This window comes from Pleurodeles waltl, chromosome 9 (assembly GCF_031143425.1).
Source record: "Pleurodeles waltl isolate 20211129_DDA chromosome 9, aPleWal1.hap1.20221129, whole genome shotgun sequence".
Lineage (NCBI taxonomy): Eukaryota > Metazoa > Chordata > Amphibia > Caudata > Salamandridae > Pleurodeles > Pleurodeles waltl.
In genome coordinates, this window is record NC_090448.1 from 426,363,705 (window position 1) to 426,385,329 (window position 21,625).

General features: G+C 42.0%; 1 protein-coding gene across 2 annotated transcripts in view; it reads right to left on the bottom strand.

The window, feature by feature from the left end:
• MAP3K10 (mitogen-activated protein kinase kinase kinase 10) overlaps nt 1–20,601 on the bottom strand; it is a 244,245-nt gene extending 223,644 nt beyond the window's left edge. The window contains exon 1 of one of the 2 annotated variants that reach the window (XM_069207241.1): nt 20,509–20,601. Coding sequence is in view for 1 of the 2 variants with exons in the window: in XM_069207240.1 (XP_069063341.1) it covers nt 16,455–17,214 (760 nt within the window). In the remaining variant the exon portion in view is untranslated. Of the gene's footprint in view, nt 1–16,454; nt 20,019–20,508 lie in introns of those variants that run through there. The other variant, XM_069207240.1, reaches the window with a different exon arrangement.
• Nucleotides 20,602–21,625: the final 1,024 nt, after the last annotated feature.

A 21,625-nucleotide genomic window follows, 5' to 3' on the forward strand; every position in this document is an offset into this window, starting at 1 on the left:
ATACAGACATTTCAAAATGGAAACCATCATTCATTTAAGAGACATTCTTCTCCCACAAGATTACATGGTCCGTTTAGATCTTCAAGACGCATATTTATCCGTTCCTGTACACATATCTCACAGAAAATTTCTCCAATTCCAATGGCATGGACAAACTTATCATTTCTCCTCCCTCCCGTTCGGCCTCTCTTCTGCACCTTGGTGCTTTACAAAAATAATGAAACCGATCACAACCCACCTCCGGTCCCTGGGAGTCAGATTGCTCATTTATCTGGACGACATCCTGTTAATGCATCAGGATCGTCTCTCCCTGTAACGTCACCTACAAATAACTTGCTCCCTCTTATCCCAATTGGGCTTCCTAGTCAACAAAGAAAAATCCATAACTATTCCTTCAAAAAGGATAGAGTTTCTGGGTTTCATAATCGATTTCTCTGCAGCCGTACTCCAACTTCCACAACAAAAGGTAAAATCCACAAAATCAGAAATTCTGAAACTCCTCCGGAGTTCCCAAATCTCCCTCAGATCCCTAGCCAAAGTAGTAGGCCTCCTCGCCTCCTCAATACAAGCCATCTTTCCCGGACCCCTTCACTACCGGGCACTCCAAAGACTAAAAATCCGACACCTCAGAAGAGGTCTCTCCTACTCGGAGTCCATCAATCTCGACCACGAGTCCCGTCTAGAGCATTAATAGTGGATAGACCATTTAGACGCCTGGAACGGCAAGACTATATTTCCATCAGCCCCAGATCTTGTGTTAGAATCAGATGCAAGTCTGACGGGCTGGGGCGCACGATGTGGCGCAATCTCGACTGGAGGTTTCTGGTCTTCAGAGGAGTCCAAATTGCATATCAATTATTTAGAGATGCTTGCGGGCTCCTTTGCAATCAAAAGCCTTGCAAAAAACAGAGTCCAGTGTACCATCCTCCTCCGCATGGACAATGTGTCAGCTGTCCGCTAGATAAACCATTTAGGAGGCACCAGATCAAAAACCCTAGCAGATCTGGCAAAAAGTCTCTGGGAATATTGTCTTCACAACAAAATTTCCCTGTTAGCAGAATACCTCCCCGGTTCTCTCAACGATGTCGCAGACTGGCACTCCCGTTATCTCAGAGATGCCAGCGATTGGAAACTCCATCCCTCAGTCTTCCAATCTCTCCTTCACAAATGGGGTCCCTTCAAAATAGACCTATTTGCGTCCCGCCTAAATACACAACTCCCTCTGTTTTTCAGTTGGCGTCCGGATCCTTGAGCCCTCGCTTCCGATGCGTTCCTCCAGGACTGGTCATCCACGCTCAATTACGCCTTTCCCCCATTCCTAATGATTACCAGAGTGCTCGCCCAGGTCAGGCGCCAAAAAGCCTCCCTAATCTTAATTACTCCATTTTGGCAATCACAAGTGTGGTTTCCCCCTCTCCTCGAATTAACTATCGATTTCCCAGTTCTCCTTCCAGTTTTTCCTTCCCTCCTCCGGAATCCCACCGGCTTCCCTCACCCTCTCATCCTCAACAATACCCTTTCCCTATCGGCCTGGAAGGTCTCAGGTATCCCCAACCTCCCATTCCAATTTCGACAGAAGCTTCAGACTTCATCAACAACGCATGGGCTCCCGGCACTAGAAAGGCATACAAATCCGCTTGGTCTCTTTGGTCAAGCTGGTGTCTGGGAAGGAATATCGATCCCCTTTCAGCCGATGTAAATTATATCATAAACTTCCTTGCCGCACAAGCTGGCACAGGCAAATCTTACAGGACAATTAACCTTTATAGATCAGTTATTTCCCTTCAACACTCTCACATTAACGGAAAACCGATTGGAGAACATCCCTTGGTATGCCGCCTTCTTAAGGGAGTAAAATTTTCTTTTCCTCCGTTATCTAAGTATTCCAAGTTATGGGATGTCAATGTTGTCTTAAAATTATTTATTTCCTGGCAAGACAATGCAGATCTTTCTCTGAAAATGCTTTCAGCTAAATTAACAATGTTACTTTGTTTAATCTCCATTAAACGTATTTCAGATGTTAAAGCACTAGATATTTCATCCAGACAATTCTCCCCCACAGGTGTTTTATTTACTATTAACAAACGTACCAAAACTAATATACGTTCAGTGTTCTACCCTTATTTCCCCAATCAACCCAAATTATGTGTAGGACAGTGTCTCAAAGTATACGAAGATCGCACAGCCAACCTCAGAACGTCCTCTTCCCAACTCCTTATTTCTTTCCGCAAACCCCACAATCACGTATCATCAGCTACTCTAGCCAGATGGGTACGTTGGGTCATGACCTTAGCAGGTATAGACACTTCGGTATTTGGCGCTCACTCCTCCAGGGGTGCCATGGCCTCCAAAGCTTTTTGGGTAGGTTCCAGACTCGAGGACATTCTGAGATCGGCTGACTGGTCCAATGATTATGTTTTCAGAACTTTTTATTGTAAACCCATTCATACAGCAACTTCTATAATAATAAACATGCTTTAAAAAAAGCATAATAAGAGCCTCCGGTCTTGCCATAAAATGTAGATTTTCCTAGTAATTTATAACGGAAAGTCTTAATTTTATTAAAGACACGGAGGCGAGTATTATCCCGCCTCAGATTCTCTAATTTTGTCGATTCTTCCCTCCCACAGCAACAACAAACCAGTCTCAGAACCCTTCCTGATTACCGGAACAAGCTCCCAACACCAACAAGCTGGACCAACCTTCTAACTCAGGATCACAACAAGCTCCGATCATCTCACCGCTTCTTTCCGCTACTCAAAACCTGGATGAACTTTTGCCAAGAACTTTGCTCTCTCATTTTGGCAGTTGCCATAATTGTTTCTATTATCCCGTTATTTTCTCACACAGACTAGCCTTCTCGCATCAAGAAAGAGGGCTGGTCGCAGTCAAGTGTAATGTTTATACCGTGTTCAAGCGTTGCTATTGGTTCCAACGCCGATACGTTTTTCTTTCCCATTGGCTGCCTGTTACTTCAGCCTCAAGGGAAGTGTAGTTTCTTGACTGCTGCTATTTAAAATAAAGCAAGATCGAGAAGCATAATACTCGCCTCCGTGTCTTTAATAAAATTAAGACTTTCTGTTATAAATTACTAGGAAAATCTACATTTTACTGCCCAGCTTCCTGACGGTAATTTGCACTTCTTTCCTATTTTCTTACATCAAAGAAGCAAACAGGGAACGATTGGGGGACTAACTATGAGATAAGGGGGGGCAAACCTGTGACGTCATCAATGGTCAAAGGGTTTGTGATGGCATTTTCACGACTTGACATTTTGAGGATTTGACGCCCATCCTATGATTTGGGACTGAAATAAGAAGTGAAAACCCACTTGAGACCGTTTGCTCAATCAAGTATGTACACTGCACGTTCAAAAGAAACCAAAGGGCTGGAACACCTTATTGACTGCAGAAGCTTTAAGGGCGGGTATGCAAAATGTTGTTCTGGCAAAAATATGGATACTTTTGAATTTAACTCTTTAGAATAATTCATATGGCAGCACAGTTACAAAAAGTACGAACAACAGATTTATTGAAAGACAATGTGCTTCGAGTCTATCAAACAGTATGACAATAAAAAAAAACAGAAAATAAAATCAATCGCCGGATTGTATGTGCTCAAAGATCCCTAAAGAAGACCATTGTATGGGCGTACAGATGACAGTACAAAGCCTATTTCACAAAACATTTCTGGTCTGAATGCCCCTGAACACCCTACCTGCGCCGCTGCGGGGCGCGCCCTCCCCGCTCACTAACCTGCCAGCTCTTTATCTGCATGAAGAGTACCTAAAATAAGATCGCAGGTACAAGCCTCCCCTGAAACTCGGCCATTAGTCAACAAAAAGTTCAATAGGAGCGGACAAACAGACGCCGAGGCAGAACGTACTAAATAAAGAACTGACAAAGGTAAATAAACGCACCGACAGCTACGCAGCCAAAGACGAAAACGCTGCCCGGGCCAAGTGAAATGTTAAGCCAGCGAAATGGCACGTCTTTCTTTGGTTGCTTTGAAAGCCGTCTGACTTTTTGTGTTTAACTGGAGGTGATTATAACGTGTGTGGCACCCTCCTGCTTTCTTCATCGGTATCCAAACGAATCACTCCAAATATGGTCTTGTTTGGGTTTCCCCCAATACTCGCACTACAGGTTATTCTGAGGTAAACATGTAAATCGCCGTGTATAGCTTTAGCAAGATAAACGGAGCACAAGCTGGCGCTACTATCCGGATATAATAGAGCTGACTTGAGAACATAGTCGCTTTCCACAGTCGCAATATTAGCAGGATTCTTCTTATGTTATTCACATATAATTCAGAAGGGTCTAGCTTAATTCTCGTCACCTCCATAACTATGGTGGTGAAATGATAACTATCAAATGTAGCTGCTTTATGACACGGTGTTGAGCGACTGTTAAAACAGATGAAATTATGTTATGGCCATCTCTACTCCAAAAGACCCGATTCAGGAAGGAGACTTCTGATTTATAAAGCAAATAATGGCTTTTTTCGTTGTTTCTCTCCTGAAATTGCCCCAGTTTCAATGTTAATCAATTAGGAAAATACATTTTCCCGATCTTATTTTCACTATCTCCCCTTTTCCTGTTTCAAAATGCTGGTATGTATGAATGGGATGTCCAGTACAGACCAAATTACGAGTTGCCACTCCTCTTTCCATTACTATTTACTCCCTCTTTACATGAATCTAGTCTTCCACGGACTTCACACATCATATTGTTCTATCGACTCTACATTATCTCAGAGGTAGTCACAAGAAAAAAAAAATGATTAGAAAATCACTGAAATCTGTATTTCAGACAGATTCCTAATGAATTTAAGATTATGATTAAAATCAGATCAGGCATTACAGGAGGGTGTACATAGTTTATGCATCTCAAACATTCTCCTTATCTATCCAGTCTTCTCAACATCGCTTCAAGGACAAAGAGGTTTTAGAAGCAGAACCTCTCCATACCATGAACCACCAAGATGCAAGACCTCTCAAGGCCTGAGCTAAACCTTCACAGGTGCCAGTATGCCCTTCTGGAACTTCATCCTGGCACAATTACGAACCATACCTACCCTCAGGGCATTTAGGGAATATCTGAAAATGCCCATCTTTCACATACACAGGATTACCAGGGCTCCAGTTGACTCCATGGATATTACTTTATTGCACCTACTATAATCCTTGTAGTTCTCTATTGTTCTATTGCTCTCTTTTTTATCTTTAATGTTCTATCTACAGTGCACTAATGTCCCACTGTGAAAGACTGTTATACAAAACTGCTAAATAAATGGGTGTAAGATTCCACTTTATAGAACTAACATGATCCATCTTTAAGTCACAGATTTCAAATTATATATGATGTTCCAGCATTCCTCCTTAAAAAGATCTCTAAACTACAACGCAAGGGCAGCTGCTAATAGTTCCCCCAACAAAAAAGCACTAAGATATTGTCATATTGGCACTACATGCCTGAAAGGGTCCACATCTGTGACATTTCTTGGAATAAAGAATGCTGGGGAAAATGTGGTGACTCAGTTTCCATATTACCATCGCTTTGTCACTGCTCAAACTTAAGCAATATTGAAGAGGAAATACCTGATCACATACTTATAAAAGTTCAACAATGCAATTATTAGATTGATAACATATACCATAATGGCATATAATAATATACCATAGACACAGGATGGGTAAAATCCTTTGATACACGTAGCCCTAAGGTCCTAGCAGCAAAGTCCTAATTTCCATGCTAATTACTTATCCCCCAAGCAGGACTTGCCGGGCCCTTGTTGAAAGTAAGTGAGTTCCAGAGAGTTTCCAATAAATGGTGTTGTAGTTTATTGCAGCAAGATGAAAATATATCCTGCAGAGGAGAGGAAACTGCTGGCAACTGGGAAATGCAACTTCTAGCAGCTTCCTTCCTTCACCAGAACCTATAATATATTCCACACAGGAATGCTACACATCCCCCTTGCTCATGAATGACAACACAATAATTAAATAATACATATTTTCATTATTACATTAAAGATAGTTGTTGTCAAGACAAAAGAAATGATTGATAACAAGGCGTGTGCAAACACATAAAATTTAAATTCAACACTATGAAACATTGGAAGAAAAACAAAAAAATCATGTCAGTTTTGAATACCATACAGCAGTTATTATGACAAACTTGAGGAAAAGATGTTCCCCTTCTTCCATCCATGTAATTTTGCACGCATACATGAGGACACCTAGTTATGCTACTTTTACCCACGTCATCATCCTCGTCAGCTACTCTTCTGGACAAATCTTTTTATATTCCAATGAAATTACTAATTTACATTTGTCCCAAACACTACCGTCAGACTGTTTAATGGCATGTCTTACCATCCTCACGATCTTTAACTCCATCACTTACTAAATCTTCAAACTTAAATCTTTCTTTCATATCATAATCACCATCTTGTTTTTACTTTCCTGCATTTTCTTCTTTAAGTTAGCCCCAACTTTTCTACTCTTCATGGTCTATACTAGCCGTATGACACTCCCACATTTCCTCAACTGCCTTTCTCTATTCTACTTCTTCGCACAATGCAAGGTGTAAACCTTGCTTCAACACTCCATTTTAGTTTTATATCAATCCATTGCTTTGTCAAAAAGTATACCTACGTTTTCCCCCCCTAAAAACAAGTTTCACCCATTGTCAGTAACTATTTCTTGTGGAAGTCATTCTTTCAGAACCTTTATCCCTTCAGCAGAACTAAATGTCAAGCCACTGAGAAAACTGAGCTAGGACTACTATAGCACACTTATGGGAAACTCCCAGCACACCAAAATAGCCATTAAGGTCTAAAATGTACTTCTAATGCAAACAGCATTGCTGCAATGTTGCAGAGAAAGTTCACTGTTTTTTGTGATTTATTGCTCCATGCACAGGCTAAGCATAAACACAAGTTGTCCTTGATACAAAGAGCAATCTGTGGGCACCACACATACCAGAAAGGTGTCAATTTTCAAGACCTTCACACACAACGCTTTCAGTACAAGCAATCTCTCCTCTCTACAGAAAATCAAACATGTCTCTTAGACTATGTACTTCTATGATTGCTTCCAACACATTGTTTTCAGGAGTCTTCTTTGCTTACTGACGCCATAACAAGACCACACTATCAACCACAAATATTATATTAATGTTGACATTTTCAATACATTTTCTTCTGATATAGTTATCATTTTGAATAACGTTCCATCATGTTTAAACCTAGTGGAATCAAAAATCAGAATGTCATCTTGAAAGTAAGACACGTTCAGAAAACTTTTCTGAATAACTGAAGAATATTGCCTGTTGAAAAACTACTGATTCGGACACTAAATCAAAATGTATCTGCTTGTAGCAATATGCTCTTTCTAGAGTAACAACCTTAAAGATTTTGATTACTCAAGCAATGGAATCTGATAATATGCTGATGACAAAGCAAGGGTTTAAAAACCGGTTGCAACTTTAATTCTTGTCAATATTTTACCAGTATTGGATAATGTATGGATATCTACCCAAACCTTCTCATTAAAATCTCGTAAATCCACATTTAATATGATGGTACCATAGGGTATTCTCAGCACCACCACTGGAGATAACTATTCAGAGACTATTCCGTTCTGAAAAGTCATCTAAATCCTTTCTTAACCCATTTCTCGCTGACATGGTCAAGTTTCATTATTTTGTAGCTTGGGTATGGCATATTCAAGAATGATTATGTGCACTAAAATTCCCAGCGAGTTTTTAAGCATATTTGCAAATTGAGACAATTAAAATAACATCCTCATCCTCGAACTTGTATTGAATAGTTAGGAACCAGATTCATCATTAATTATCTCTCTCTCTATCTCTCTAATGTGACCAACTCAATAAACATGAGCCTTCTTTTCTTGCATAAACCTTAACTTGAATATTTTTGCCCTTGAAATCTAGATGTGTTGCCAAACACACCAACACATCTATGGGTTTGCTGGCATTGTCCTTTCAGACAAATGCCATGATTTAAGCAAACACCCTGAATAAATTCAACCTGTCATCGCCCATCAATGAAACCCTAATTCCTAAATTCCTTAATACTTGCACACCATTAGTTCTAATTTATGTGACTCAAAATAGACTGTATTTGAGAGTTCTATTACACATACTTCAACAATTAACTCCTAAGGAATATATTCAACTTTTACCTTTTTAATCTCAGCTTGTTATTCTAAGATACTTAACATCCCCTCTGATCGTACCTTAAAACATGTGGGCTTAATATCTTTAGTATCATTTGCCCTTACCTTTTCTACATACTTGTCCACCTATAGGACACAAGTTGTCAGCAGCAACATGTCTCAACCACAATTGGGACATGTATAATTTTTAGTTGTGATTGTTTCACATTTTCTGTGGACACTCCTAATTTAGCATTGTAATATTTTCCTGTACCTACACTTTTTTTAATCTCTTGCTGTGTTTCACTTTTCACTCCAAGCTGATAGCGCATATGTTTTCCAGGTGTCTTCCTCGTGTATGTTAAAGTAAAATCAGTTTGACCCTGCTATGTATCTTTGTAGTGCATTATATACATGGATATGTAAGAACTGTCACTTATGTGGCCTAAACCTACTGTTTTCTGGAACAGCCCAGTTAGCCACGTAAACAGCCATGATACAGATTTGATTCGGTGTGTTAACTTTTAAGCTAACTGTATCTGAATGGATCTATCTAATTTATATGCTGACCTAATGTAAGGTAGTACTACTGTTTTGGCAGAGATTTGCCAACTTTATTGGTTTGGTGCTTTGTCATAAGCATGAGATTATGAGAAGTATGTGTAGTATGTTCAGTTTTATAAAAGGTGGAAATGTAAGTCTTACTAAAAAGGTTTTGTGTAGTCAGTATTTTTGGGTGGAATTTACTGTCTGATGTTGACTGTTACTACATGATAAGGTTCTGTGTAGGCAGTATATTTGGGAAAATTGTGTGTTTTGTGTGTTGACTACCAGAAGAATAATGGGTGCACAAAGTAAATTGTACCAATTCTACTCTGATTGTATGGTTGGGTGATGATCCTTGGATTTGGTTGAAGTCTGTCACATAGTGCTAGTCAACTAAATGTTAAAAGTTAGGAGTCTAGCTCAATGGACAGGAATGCAGGGGGAGGAGCACATGAGGCAACGCAAGGAGGGAGCAAGGGATAGTTGAAGGGAAGAAGAGAGGGAAGGAGAGAGAGAGAGAGAGAGAGAGAGAGAGAGAGAGAGAGAGAGAGAGAGAGAGAGAGAGAGACACAGAGAGAGACACAGAGAGAGAGAAAATAAAACAAAATGTGTGCAGTGTGTGACAAAAACTGTGTCTGTCAGGGGGTTGAACATCAATGGTAGTCCAGCATGCACAAATACACAAACATTCATACATACACAGATGCATGTACGCATCTAACATTTAAAAAAAATAATAATAATTACCGTGGGGCCAGTGGTGATCTTGGCTGGCGGGAAGGAAGCCTCAGTGGTTACTGGAGGCTTGGCCTTGGGTAAGGAAAAACAGGAAAATCCCACTGCCCTCTCCCACTGGCTGATCATGTTAAGGTGATTTAAAAGTATAACCCCCTGGGAGAAACCACTGAAACGTGATGACGCAAGCTGGATAGCTGGACCTACTGGAACTGGCCAAGAATAGATGAGAAGTCGGGTGCACTAATCAATTGGCCATTGGATACCTAAGTTGGGACAGCAAGTGATGACAGACCGGGGGGTGCCTTGTGTATTGTCTCCCATTTTTTGTTAGGCCGGAATTTGCACAGAGGTGCTTTGTAGGGGACTGATGGATCTTTTTTTACTGTGGTTTTTATATATACATTGTATGGGATTATTTATTAAGTACTATTTTTGACATTCCTTTATTAAAAGTGATCATTGGAGTGGATGAGTGGATGATAACAGATATGTGTGGTGTTTAGTATGAACTTTCTTCTGGGGCTTATACTTTTAAATCACTGTGATACTGTGCCCTGTCCCCTTGGGTGAATAGGTTATGTGGGGGCTCTCTCCCTTTCTATAGCATATGATCTTGTCACGGGTCAGCCAATGAGAGGAGGACCTTCGGTTATTCGTCACAGAATGGGATAATGTCAGTGACCCTACGCTGTGACGAGCGTCACTAATCAACACTCAGTTTGGGCCCTTCATGGCTTAAAACTGAAGTATACAGGTTGAAGTCTATCAGTGTCGTGCCCCCTCATCATGGGTGACGGGGCTCCTACAGCTTTGCCAGGCTGAGAAGGCCATGCCCACAACGCCTTGAAATCTTCAGCTGCCAAAGCTTAGCTCAGGCAATCAGGCGCCTGCGCATTTAGCACATGTACAGCTCCTGACTGCCTGGGTCTAACATGAAGAGTGTCTGCCAGGCTGACCTTTGTTCACCCTAACAGACACTCTTCATGCGTTGAGAAAAGGTGGGGGTTGCGGTACCTCTGCTCTTAAAAAAGGCAGCATCTGCAACCCTGTACACATTCAGAACCTAAATAAGGCACTAATTGCTTAGTACAAGTGAGGATGTGAATGGAACCTCTTTGGAATGACTTAAATGCTTTGCATAGAGCCAACCCTGAAGGTCTCAATCCATACCATATTAAAGGGAGTGATCATGAGCAGGCCATCATATGTTCACATACATCAGCTTTTCTTACTGTCTACAACGTAGGAGGCACTTAGAAACCGGATAAATGCTTCATATAGTGATCTATAGAGCACTGGGCAGGTCTATGGTAGAATTTCAACAACTGGTGATACTTGTTCTAATAGATGGTTGGCCTGGCCACTTTACTAAAGTCTTGAGAAATGGGGATGGTAGGATGCCTGGGTCTTGGGACACTAGGTTGATATTCATAATGGCAGCTTGTTCAGTAGCCACTGGGTCATATTTCCTTCATCTTTTTTTAACTCATCACAACCAGATGAGGAGTACTTGAGCCAAAAGGAACAGGGTATGTCAGGTTAAACAGAAAGCAACTGTATCCTTCATAAACAAGAGAGAGAGAGTAACAGAGTCCCTCATTCTTCAGGACATATGGCATCAGGATCCTTGTCAGGTGCGACACTTATAAAAAGGGGGCATAGTGATTGTCTCCACACTTACAACTGTTTGCAATTATTTGCTATCCTCATGAATTCTTCTTACATCCTGGAAAAGAGCCCTTGTCATCCCACTTTGAAAAAAAAATTGAGAAGGGCCTTTCCAGTATATCAAATTATAAACTGATTTCACTACTCCAGTTTGTGAAAGTCACTGAATGCACTGTCAATTCAAAATTCTTCTCTTACTTTCGTTTCCAGAGAAACATAAGCACTGAAACGCTTCTTAAGAAAACTTTGAATGGTATTCAGATGATTGTACATGCAGATGCTACTGATGCTTTCATTCTGCTTGATTTGTCTGCTGCCTTAGACACCGTCTCTCATGATATCCTGCTAAAGCAGCTTTAAGACAGTGAAATAGGCACAGTCTATAACTAATCCTCCACTTTTTTTATCCAACTGCACACAGGTAGGCTTGCTGGCCAATTTCCAGTCTTTGTTCAAATCCAATATTGTGGAAGTTCCACAAGGCTCAGCTTTAAGCCCAACCCTAATCAATCTTTATGTTGGTCCCATGGTAAATCTTATTGATCCTTTGGGACGAAAGTGTTTTTTGCTTATACTGACAACACTCAAATTATTCTCAGACTTGAAGAGGACATGGTGTAGCTTCAGAAACAACTTAAAGCCTGCACTCCGGAAGTGTTCAACTAGTTGATAGCCAGTTCTTTGACTCTGAATGATGACAAGGCAGATGTCTTTATTTACGGAAATCTGTGCTTGTGAACCACAAACTTGTGGTCTGGATTCTCTCTGCCCGCTTCCCATGGCAGCTCACCAGGCTCGCAACATAGACAATATTTTTAATAACCACAGTCCTTTGATGCTCCCATCAGCCACGTGAAAACCACGTTTCATCTGCTGAGCATCATGAAAATCCTCGTTTTTTGCTTATTTCCTCCAGGAAAATGTTGGTGCAGGCCTTAACAAGCTCAAAGCTTGATCACTGCAATTCTTTATTTGTGGGTCTTCCATCTCACCTGACTCTCAGTTAGTGCGGAACACGTAGGCCTGCCGGATATTAGGTCTCAGCAAGTGTTCCCACATTCCTGCCTACCTGACTCAGCTCCATTGGTTGCCAATTTCTAAACTGACACTTTTAATGCTCTTTGTCTCGGCCACGAAGCCTTGCATGATCGGTCTGTGGGCAACTATGCGTCTTCTTTATTCTCTCTTTACATGTCCCCATGCACTCTGTGATCCAGTTCCTGGAATTTCGTCTATTTTCCAAGGTTCAACAAAGTCAGATTGGGTGGTCTGTCATTTGTAGTGGTGACAGCCAAGGCCTGGATGCTCTATGCCTGGAACGTCATACTGAAATAAGCCAAACAAAGCTCCACAAACTATTAAAAACACATCTTTTTTCTTTCTCTCCATTAGGGACTGCTCTGTCCTTTCAGGTTTAGTCAGCGCTAGGACAGCCTTTTCCGAGGTAACAAAAGTGCTTGCGAGCTTTATAAAATCTGGAATCAGTCAATCAGAAATCTTCTGAGACCGAGAAAGACAACTTTTTTTGGAAGTCAAAGCAACAGGGAATCAAATCAGAATACATCGATACACAATAGCCTGGCATCTGGGAACTGCCGTTTTCAAATAAGAGACAAAATATGGGAATTTGTGCTTTTAGGATCACATAGGAAATTACTCATGCCTTATCAACCTCGGAAGATGGTTACAGATACCCGGGTCAGGCCAAGTGACATGGAACTTTCTGTTACTGGCTCAGGAACAGCATGTGTTAGAAAGGTTTGAAAACTGAAGTTTGGCAAAAATGCTGTAGTGCCACACCGGGAACGACCAGAGTTAAAAGTAACTGAATACTGACTGACTTCATATTTCAAATGTTCACAATACAAATCACAAAGGCTCTACTGGCAGTTGGACTGCGATTACCTTTCAAAACCCAAGCAGTTAGAAGGAGGAGCAAAATGTTCATAACCTTGCAATATAAGAAGGCATTTTTCTGTTTTGATAGCAGGGGACTGTAGTTGCTTTGTTTTGAGTGAAAGCAACGGTTTCAGTAACTGCTTTGGAATGGCCCATTTTATAGCAGGGAGAAATTCCTGGTTATGATGATCGACAAATGATAGTGGAGTGATAGAGAGGAGAACATGTTTTGCATCCTTCAAGTAGAGAAGAGGGAATAAATAATTTTAGTAGAAAAAGATTAAGGGCCCGATTTAGAACTTGGCGAATGGGTTACTCTGTCATAACGCTGATGGATATCCAGTCTCCCAAAATCTAAATCCCATTATATTCAATTGGATTTAGATTTCAGTGGACGGGCTATCCATCACTGTTGTGATGGAGTTACCCATCCACCAAGTTCGAAATCAGGCCCTAAGTTGATTCAATAATGTGCAAACACCCTGTGCTTGCGTACTTAAGAGGTAGAGCTGTAATGTGTGTTTCATTTGAGTGGTTCTGGGGTTACGGAGTTGAGCGCTTGGCAGGGCATAAAATCTAGTGGTCTCTTGAGAAAGTCCACTACTTCAATGAAGACGTGGCTAGGCTGTTGCAAGGAATTCAAATGTGAGGACTACAGAGGAAAAAATGGGAGGCAATCAGTGGCATTAAAATCATAAATAATTCTATGTAAAGTTACATTGTGCTGATGGACCCATATTTGATCCTTCTAGTGCTGAACTGATGTCCTGTTACTGGTAATGGCCTAAGTGGTGCTTAAAATTACCTAGCTGTAGCACCAGCAATAAACATTCCTCTAAGAAAGATTTTTAAATGTGTTGAATAAATGATTTTTGTATGGCAAATTGGCTTCGTGATTTCACATGGTGTTATCTTTCATCAAAGCAGTTTCTGCTTCTCTCACAATTACATTTCATAATGTCAGACTGAGATGGATCCAAGCACTTTTTATTTTATGCTTCACTGATTCTCACGATGTAGAGTGTCTGCCCAAGACCTGTGGTGATGAGACCATAGAATTGGTCTTTCTGGGAACTAGGGCACCAGCTGATTTTCTGATTGCTAATTAGTGAAGGGTAACTGGGTGAGGGATTTGCAATGGAGAAGTATTTGCAAAGTGAAACGTTCACAAAAATGTGGGTAATGATAACCAAGTGGTCAGTAATGGCCGAATGACAGTGAAATGCCCAGATTGGACCTTTTGCCGATAAAGGTGGTGTTGGCCGTCTGGTGTGGTGAGTTAATTCAGTAGTAAATGTCTTGCAAGTACCACTATTGTTTCTCCAAAGAATGACAGTGAAGTAAAGGATTCTACTCCTCCAGTTAGAAAGTGGTTTTGGAGGACTAGTGGACCAAACAGATAAGTAGCATATTAGAAGTGTAAGAGGATCAGTGAACCAAGAAGTGAAGAGTTTAGTTCAATTCTTGATTTTTTCTTCATTTTTAATGTTGTAGTTCAAATCAAGTTCTGCATATTCTTTTTGGCCTGGGTGAGAATATGAGTGAGATATGCTACTGAAGTAATATGGTTACCTTTTGGTTAGGTGTTGACACTTCATTCAATCATGCTTTAATAATGAAGATGCAATCTATGTCTGTATCCACAGAGGAGTTATGGATCTCTTGGCTGCATCTTAGAAGGCATGTGGAAAGTATCAGATGGCAAGATAGAACTGCTAGCTAACCATTTGGTTTGTTATCGATTGTGTTAAGAATTATGAAATGATGGTGCAGTTTAGGGTCATGACTGAGTAAGCATTGTGTTTGAGGTATAAGAAAAAGAGATGGGCAAAGGAGAGACGAGGGGTATTTTTTTCATTTTGGTGTAAGCAGTACAGCTCGGAATCATTCTCCCTTTACAGCCATGGAGGATACTAGGGACTGTAGATGCAAGTGGCCTTTTTTGTTCTTCATTACATTACACAAGCAACCAGACAGCTTTGCATTATTTGCCACTAAACGTAACATCACATTAGAAACTCAAGATGCCACTTGAGGTACTGCGCCTCACATGCACTATCCACCTACTCACTGATGAAGACTGATCTTGGAAACTATTATAACATTTTAGCTGGCTCTAATCTTCATAAATTCCTCTTTATGTCAATTGTTTAATTGAATACAGTCTTGTATTGTAATGATAAAATCAACGAAGCCGGCAATTTTTCAGCAGGATTAGTACGATAATGGTCACACTGACAACTATTGGTAGACTAAGTCAGAAAACAAAAAAAAAGTTAATGTCTTGAGGTCACCCAGGATGTGGTTATGGCAATGCGGAAGTAATGTGTGGTCCCAAAACACAATGAGTAGGGAAGTGTTTGATCTTACCCATTAACAGCTCTATTGCTTAATTAATGGTGAGGCTCAAGTGAATTGTAGTGGCTGGTGAGTGTGGAATGTTAGCTGCAGGAATCGTTTGGATCTGAAAGCTGAGCAGTAACAGGCAGCAATGGATACAATGTAGCACATCCTGTTGCTTAATAGTAGAGAACAACAGGTCTATCTAGAGGCCATCAATGGGATGTATGCAGTTATAAAGCTTTGTAGGGCCCAGTAGATTGAAAGGTGTGGGAGAGGGTCATGTCAATCAGTATAGAGACCAAGTATCATACCCCTAGAAGGGTAAGCATTGCATGCCAGAATTGAAACAAATTGAAATGGCTCTGTATATCAGCCTAGTGCAGGAAGAGAATGGTGGCAGTTCAAGATTGGGATGAATGATCTAGGTTGTGTGCCTTACCCCAACACTAGAATAGCATTCACATCATAGGTCAGGACGGAAGTGGATTGACTGGGTTATGCATCATACCAGTTACAAGAACAGTACATGTTATTGTTACTGGTGTTAGAGAAGGATAGCGTTGGGATGGGGAGTATGACGAGGAATAAACACACGGAGAGAGAGAGCACAAAAACACATGCACTCCCATGAAGTGCTAAAAGGAGAATCAAAAAATATAGTTCTCTGAATGTAAGCAGGGGAAGGATATAAATCATTCAATCAATCAAAATGATCTAAAGAGCCTGTGCTCCAGGAAGAGTACAATCACAAGTAGAAGAAGGCAGGCAATTGAATAAGTAAGCAAATTAGATTGCTTATCTGTAGTTGGCTTTCTTGTGTCAATGAGATGACCCAAACCTTTAGTGTTTGTATGGTCCACAATCAGTCTTTCAAAAACAGAGCTGAAGCAGTACGTAGACAAAACCTAAAAACATTAAAACTCAATATAAACTTCTGTTCTGTAATAAAACAGAAGTCCTTTCCACTTCTCGGCATTTTCAAACAAATGTTCTACAACTTTTATATTCAAATCTACATAAAACTTTTCCAATGATTATAGCATGTGTTCTTTCCCAGTAGATGAAGATAGGTACTTACTGTTGATAGACTTCAGGTCACGGTGGATGACTGGGACAATAGCTTCGTTGTGCAAGTAGTTCATTCCCCTTGCGATCTGCACTGCCCAGTTGACCAGGACGTGTGGTGGCACTTTCTTCCCTGCCAATGCCCGGTTCAGTGCTCCACCACGAGCGTACTCCATTACTAGACAAAGGTGAGGGGGAGTCAAGCACACCCCAATTAGGGCAATGATATTGCTGTGCCGAAGCATACAGAAAAGCTTGGCCTCCTGCCTCACATTTTCCACTGTCACACTGATGTCCTCATCCAGGTCCTGTCGGGCAGCTTTCACGGCCACCTCCTCCCCTCTCCAGAGACCCTTGTAAACCTTCCCAAAGCCCCCAACCCCAATTATCTCCTCGATCTCTAGCTCATTAAAATCAATCTCCTGAGGGTGGGGGCAGTCTCTAGGGGCACCATCAAAGGCTGTGTACCTGGGGTCACTGACCACATAGTTACTGGGAAATATCCCCACTTTTCCATTGATTTTGCCGGTCCACCAGCCCTCGTCACCGGACACATGTGCATCTTTGGACAAGATCTCAACAACATCTCCTTTCCTCAAGGTCAGCTCCTCTTCAGCCATAGCCTCGTAATCAAAGACCACCGTCCAGAAGTCATTGGCAGCTGCCAGCTGGCTAGGTTGGCTACCATCTGAGGAACTGGTCCAAGCCCCATTGTCGCTACCTTCTCCTGAATCCTCCCGGGTCAGAGGGTGCTGACTTTTAAATTGATCCATCCTGCGTGCGCCCTTATCTTTTTCCGTTAAAGAATGTCTGATATAGTTTAAAACTGAAAAAAAACTTGTTTAGTCATGTCAACTTTATGCTTCAAAGTTACTTCTGCATAGATGGGCATTCCCGTTCTGCCAGTCACAGTTCCCAAAACGATCCTCCATTTTACGATATTTTCCCTTTTATGAATCCCTGTGTGGCCCAAACCCGTGATTTCTAAAATTCGTTAACAGGGTGTTTTTTCCTTTTTATAAAACAATAGAACCTGAACTCTTTGAACAGCAAAAATGTTAAACAAAAAAAAAGGATACGAATAAGTGCTTCTATCTACACGCTGCTACATAAAAATGTTTGTCTCACATCTTGCTGAATTAGGTGCACTTCATTTCATTTAAAGTGTCCGTCTTCTGCGGTGATGCCCTGCTTCAATGTCAAACCTAAGTCCATTTTACTATGTCACTTTGGGAGAACTTTCCCATTGAACTTCACACTATCTTATTTCTCAATACAGACAAATAAACGTGTAGCTTGGGTACAAAGGCCCATACTGGTAGTTCAGACTCCCGGGCACCACAACTGCATTACAGACAATTGCAGCATGAGCTATCGCCGATACCAGTTTAGTCTTGCGCAATTGAGTCCCCTGGACACAACCACCTCTCCTGTAACAGACAACAAGAAACACGCGGAGTAGGCTTCTTCATAGCCCAAGACGATCCTTCTAGTGACCAGCCTATTTGTTGATCTATTTGTCTAAAAAAATAATCTAAATACACTTTACTTTCGGTGCACCTGCAAGTGCACCGCCTCGGCTCATAAAGAGGAACAGAACAGGCTAGTTCAGCTGAAACTGTCAGTGTCAAACGGGTATCTGTGAGGATCAAATTTCCCATTGACGTATAATGTTACACCGTCCGGACCCGGCAGTCCCCACAGCTCGGTGCGCCAACCTCTGCTGACACCCGTTTACAGCTTCCTAGAAATATGTTGTGTCGAAGCGCCCATTACAAACATTTATGAACTCGTAGTGCAAAGTATATATTTTAACGTTGGGTTTCCTTGGTCAAGCTAGCAACAAAGACTTCTGAATCAGTCACTGGAAAGCGATCGCATTTACACAGCCACCCAAAGCACATATATATATGTTTTGTGGCATCTCGGATCGCAACCTGGAGTTCCAGCAAGCCCCCTGTGCATGCGCCATTCTAATCCGTCTGCTCTTTACCAAGCGATTGTGTCTTTGTCAGTTGCTTGCCCCTGGAGATCACCTCAATCTCATGAAAGCAGTTAGGTAGCGGTAGTGTGTGCATATCAGATTCCTGGCACCCAAAGGCAGGCGTCTCCCACTCCAGGGCCCCAGTCTGACCTGTGTATCTGCAGCAGCACGCGAATCCTCGGCCTCCTGCTGATGAGGGAATGTGCCTGCTAGGTTTCCAAGTGCAGAAAAGGGAGATATCCGAAACACTGCTGTGTTCATTGCCACCTGCACCCGAACGCCCACCTTTTAAGTAAGTGCCTGTTTCTAGTCCTTTTTGAATCAGGGCATCTCCCAGTGTGATCCTAGGTATCCATGGGCACTTTAACTCATCTGATTTAAATGAACACTCATCATACTAATGGTGCCTTGTGTTTCCGATGCTGCACGTGACACTCTTTCCTGGTAGGCTTCCTTTTGAAAACAAAGCTGTATATGCTATCCACATTCCTCGGACGAAGTTCCCGATACGTAGAACAGGTGACACCGGCACTGGATGGGAGCCTGGTACATGAAACTGCTGCCTGTTTGACTCTTCTTCTTTTCAATGGTTAGGTTTCTAGTCTGAACACTTCAGATCACTCTTTCTCACATACATCCAGTCTCCCGGGGGGAGTCTTGGTGGCCTTTTTCCTCGTCAAACGTTGGATAGGTCCCAGATTCTGCAAAGCTCTAATGCACATGCACTGCTGCGAAGTGAGAGCTCCCTTGCTGCAGGGTTATTATTCCGTGTCTTTTCCAAAGCTGTTACAACGGGGAAGCCAGGTCTTGCCTGCACGACCAACTGGCTATTTCTTCTTACCGCTACAGTAGCTCTACTATGTCCTTGTTACCGTGCTGACCTCAATTCAGGGTGTCCGGCACATCGGATCTCCATTGCCTTGTCAGTCACTCTTGCGACTTCGGTGTTCTTTCGCATCCCCTTCGTCCAAAGGGACACTAGATGCTAATTCCGTGGAGTCCTGCTTCAAAGCCCTGGACCGACCCGCACCTGGAAAGCCAGTCTCGTATTCCTTGTCTTTCACTCAATTGCTTTTAAAGCCAGTTGGTCTTCAGCAAAGCAGTTTTGTTTTTCTGCTGCAGTAACACAGACTAGAATAAACAGCTGCACCTTATTTTTTGGGTGACTTCGGCGTTTGCACGCTCAATCGCACACCCAAAGCGAAACAGCCACTGCTCATCATTCAATGTCAGTACCCTATCGGCTACGGGCTGTGATGCTGCCAGGCTCCGGGGCTGCTCTGTGCAGGGCGTGTACCGCTTCTGAATCAGAAACCTTTCGTCCAGTCTCTCGGGTCAGCCGTCCAGCATTCACTGTTTTGGAAGGAGAGTCCTCAGGAATGGAGGGCTCACCGGTGCACCTGTGACAGACAGCTGCCCCTCTTCTGATTCCCTCATACTGCACGGAGAGGTCCTTTCTCTTTCCACTTCGTCAAGAGCTCCTACTTTTAGCCCCCCTTCTCCAGTGGCTTATCTTCTCCACCTCCATGGAACGAGGGTATCTTTCTGCCCTTATTCTAATACACCTTCCACAGGCTGTCAGCTGTTCCAATAGGCTCCTCTGAAACTGCACCATGGGAAATGTAGTGTTTCCTTTACCCCGCCCCGCGAGCGCCATGGCGATAGTGGATCTAGAAAAGGGATTCTGGCGTTTACTAAGACATAGTTTTAGTTAACTAATAATACTGCCTCAGGTTATTGGAGTATCATTCTAGTATGTCCAGACGTAAACCTTTTTAATCGGTGGACAAATTAAAGGATCAAGCAAAACGGGACCGTCTCGCCACTTGTGTGTATAGAGGTCAAGAAGCCTACAGCTGAAAACAGCACATCATTATGGCAGCCATCTTATAAGTCCACTTGTATAGTATTCCACGTGTGAATTTCTTGAAAATAAATTGTGTATTCACTTTCATAAATGTTCCTCGAAACAGTTTTTTTTAATTTCCGTGTACATGCCATTATTTACAATGACAGAACTTCTCTTTTTACTACGCTGTGAGCCGTAAAACGGTATATTATTTGTAATTATAAGTTGACTAACCAAGCAAATTAATTTCACAGACTTTATAGAAGTATACGTGATTGTCATTTGCGTTTTCTTCAGCACCACCCTTTGCCAGCTCGCTTAACCTACTTCTCGGAATAAACGGAAACAATGTCAGCCCCAAGATGAGAGAGAGAGAGAGAGAGAGAGGGGGGGGGGGGGGGGGTCGTGGGCTACAGTAACCAATGACATTTCAGTTGTCATAGGCATAGCGTTACTCATGGTGGGGGCGGGTGTTCCCAAGAATCTACAAACGGGTCGGCCATCTTAAATGGTTGTCCTACCAAGTCCCTGCAATTTACTGTACTGCTTGAACTTCAACGAGCCCGTTATTCTCGACAAACAAATCGTACACTCAAGAGGCGTGGCAATGGACTAAACAAAGGAAAACATACCATGATTGGCCAGAAACCATAAATTCCGTGGGCGTTTTCTGCCAAGGAAATCGGTTACCCGGGAAACTGAGCTTGCAACACATATACTGCCAGCTGTCATGATTTGCTAGGTCTACACCGCCTCTCGATGTGCTGAAAAAATGGAGTATACACATTTAAGGGCTAGCACCTACGTCTCTTTACGTTTTTCTGGTTGAAGTGTCCCTTCAACTCTGAATGCGACTATCTAGGGTGGCTGAGTTGTCACATTTCTTAAAGAAAAAACATACCAGCCATTTGTGTTTGCTATACCCATTACTCAGAGCCCAAGTCGTCCTCACTGCAGTAATAACATATTGACCATTAGCTCTTGTGGATGGAACCTTCATAGCTGCCAAGTTTCCCAGGCACACGTATGCTATACTACTCCAGTCAGGTTTTTTCTTTGAATTTTGGGATTTGTAGTCCTGTTTTATAATGGGAAAAACAAGATAACTCCCAGAATTCAAAGAAAAAATACAGTCTGGAGCAGCACCTCAAACATTAACCTGGGAAACTAGTCAGGGTTAAACCTTCAAAGCAAAAAATACATTTAGAGGACTGGCCTTCACATCCATCCAACATGGCTGATTTTCTCTTCCTCCTAAATCATATAACAATGGAAATCATCCAGTCTACCCAGGCTCACCCCCCCTCCAGTCATTGTCAATGGGCATACATTGTCAATGTATGTCACATTT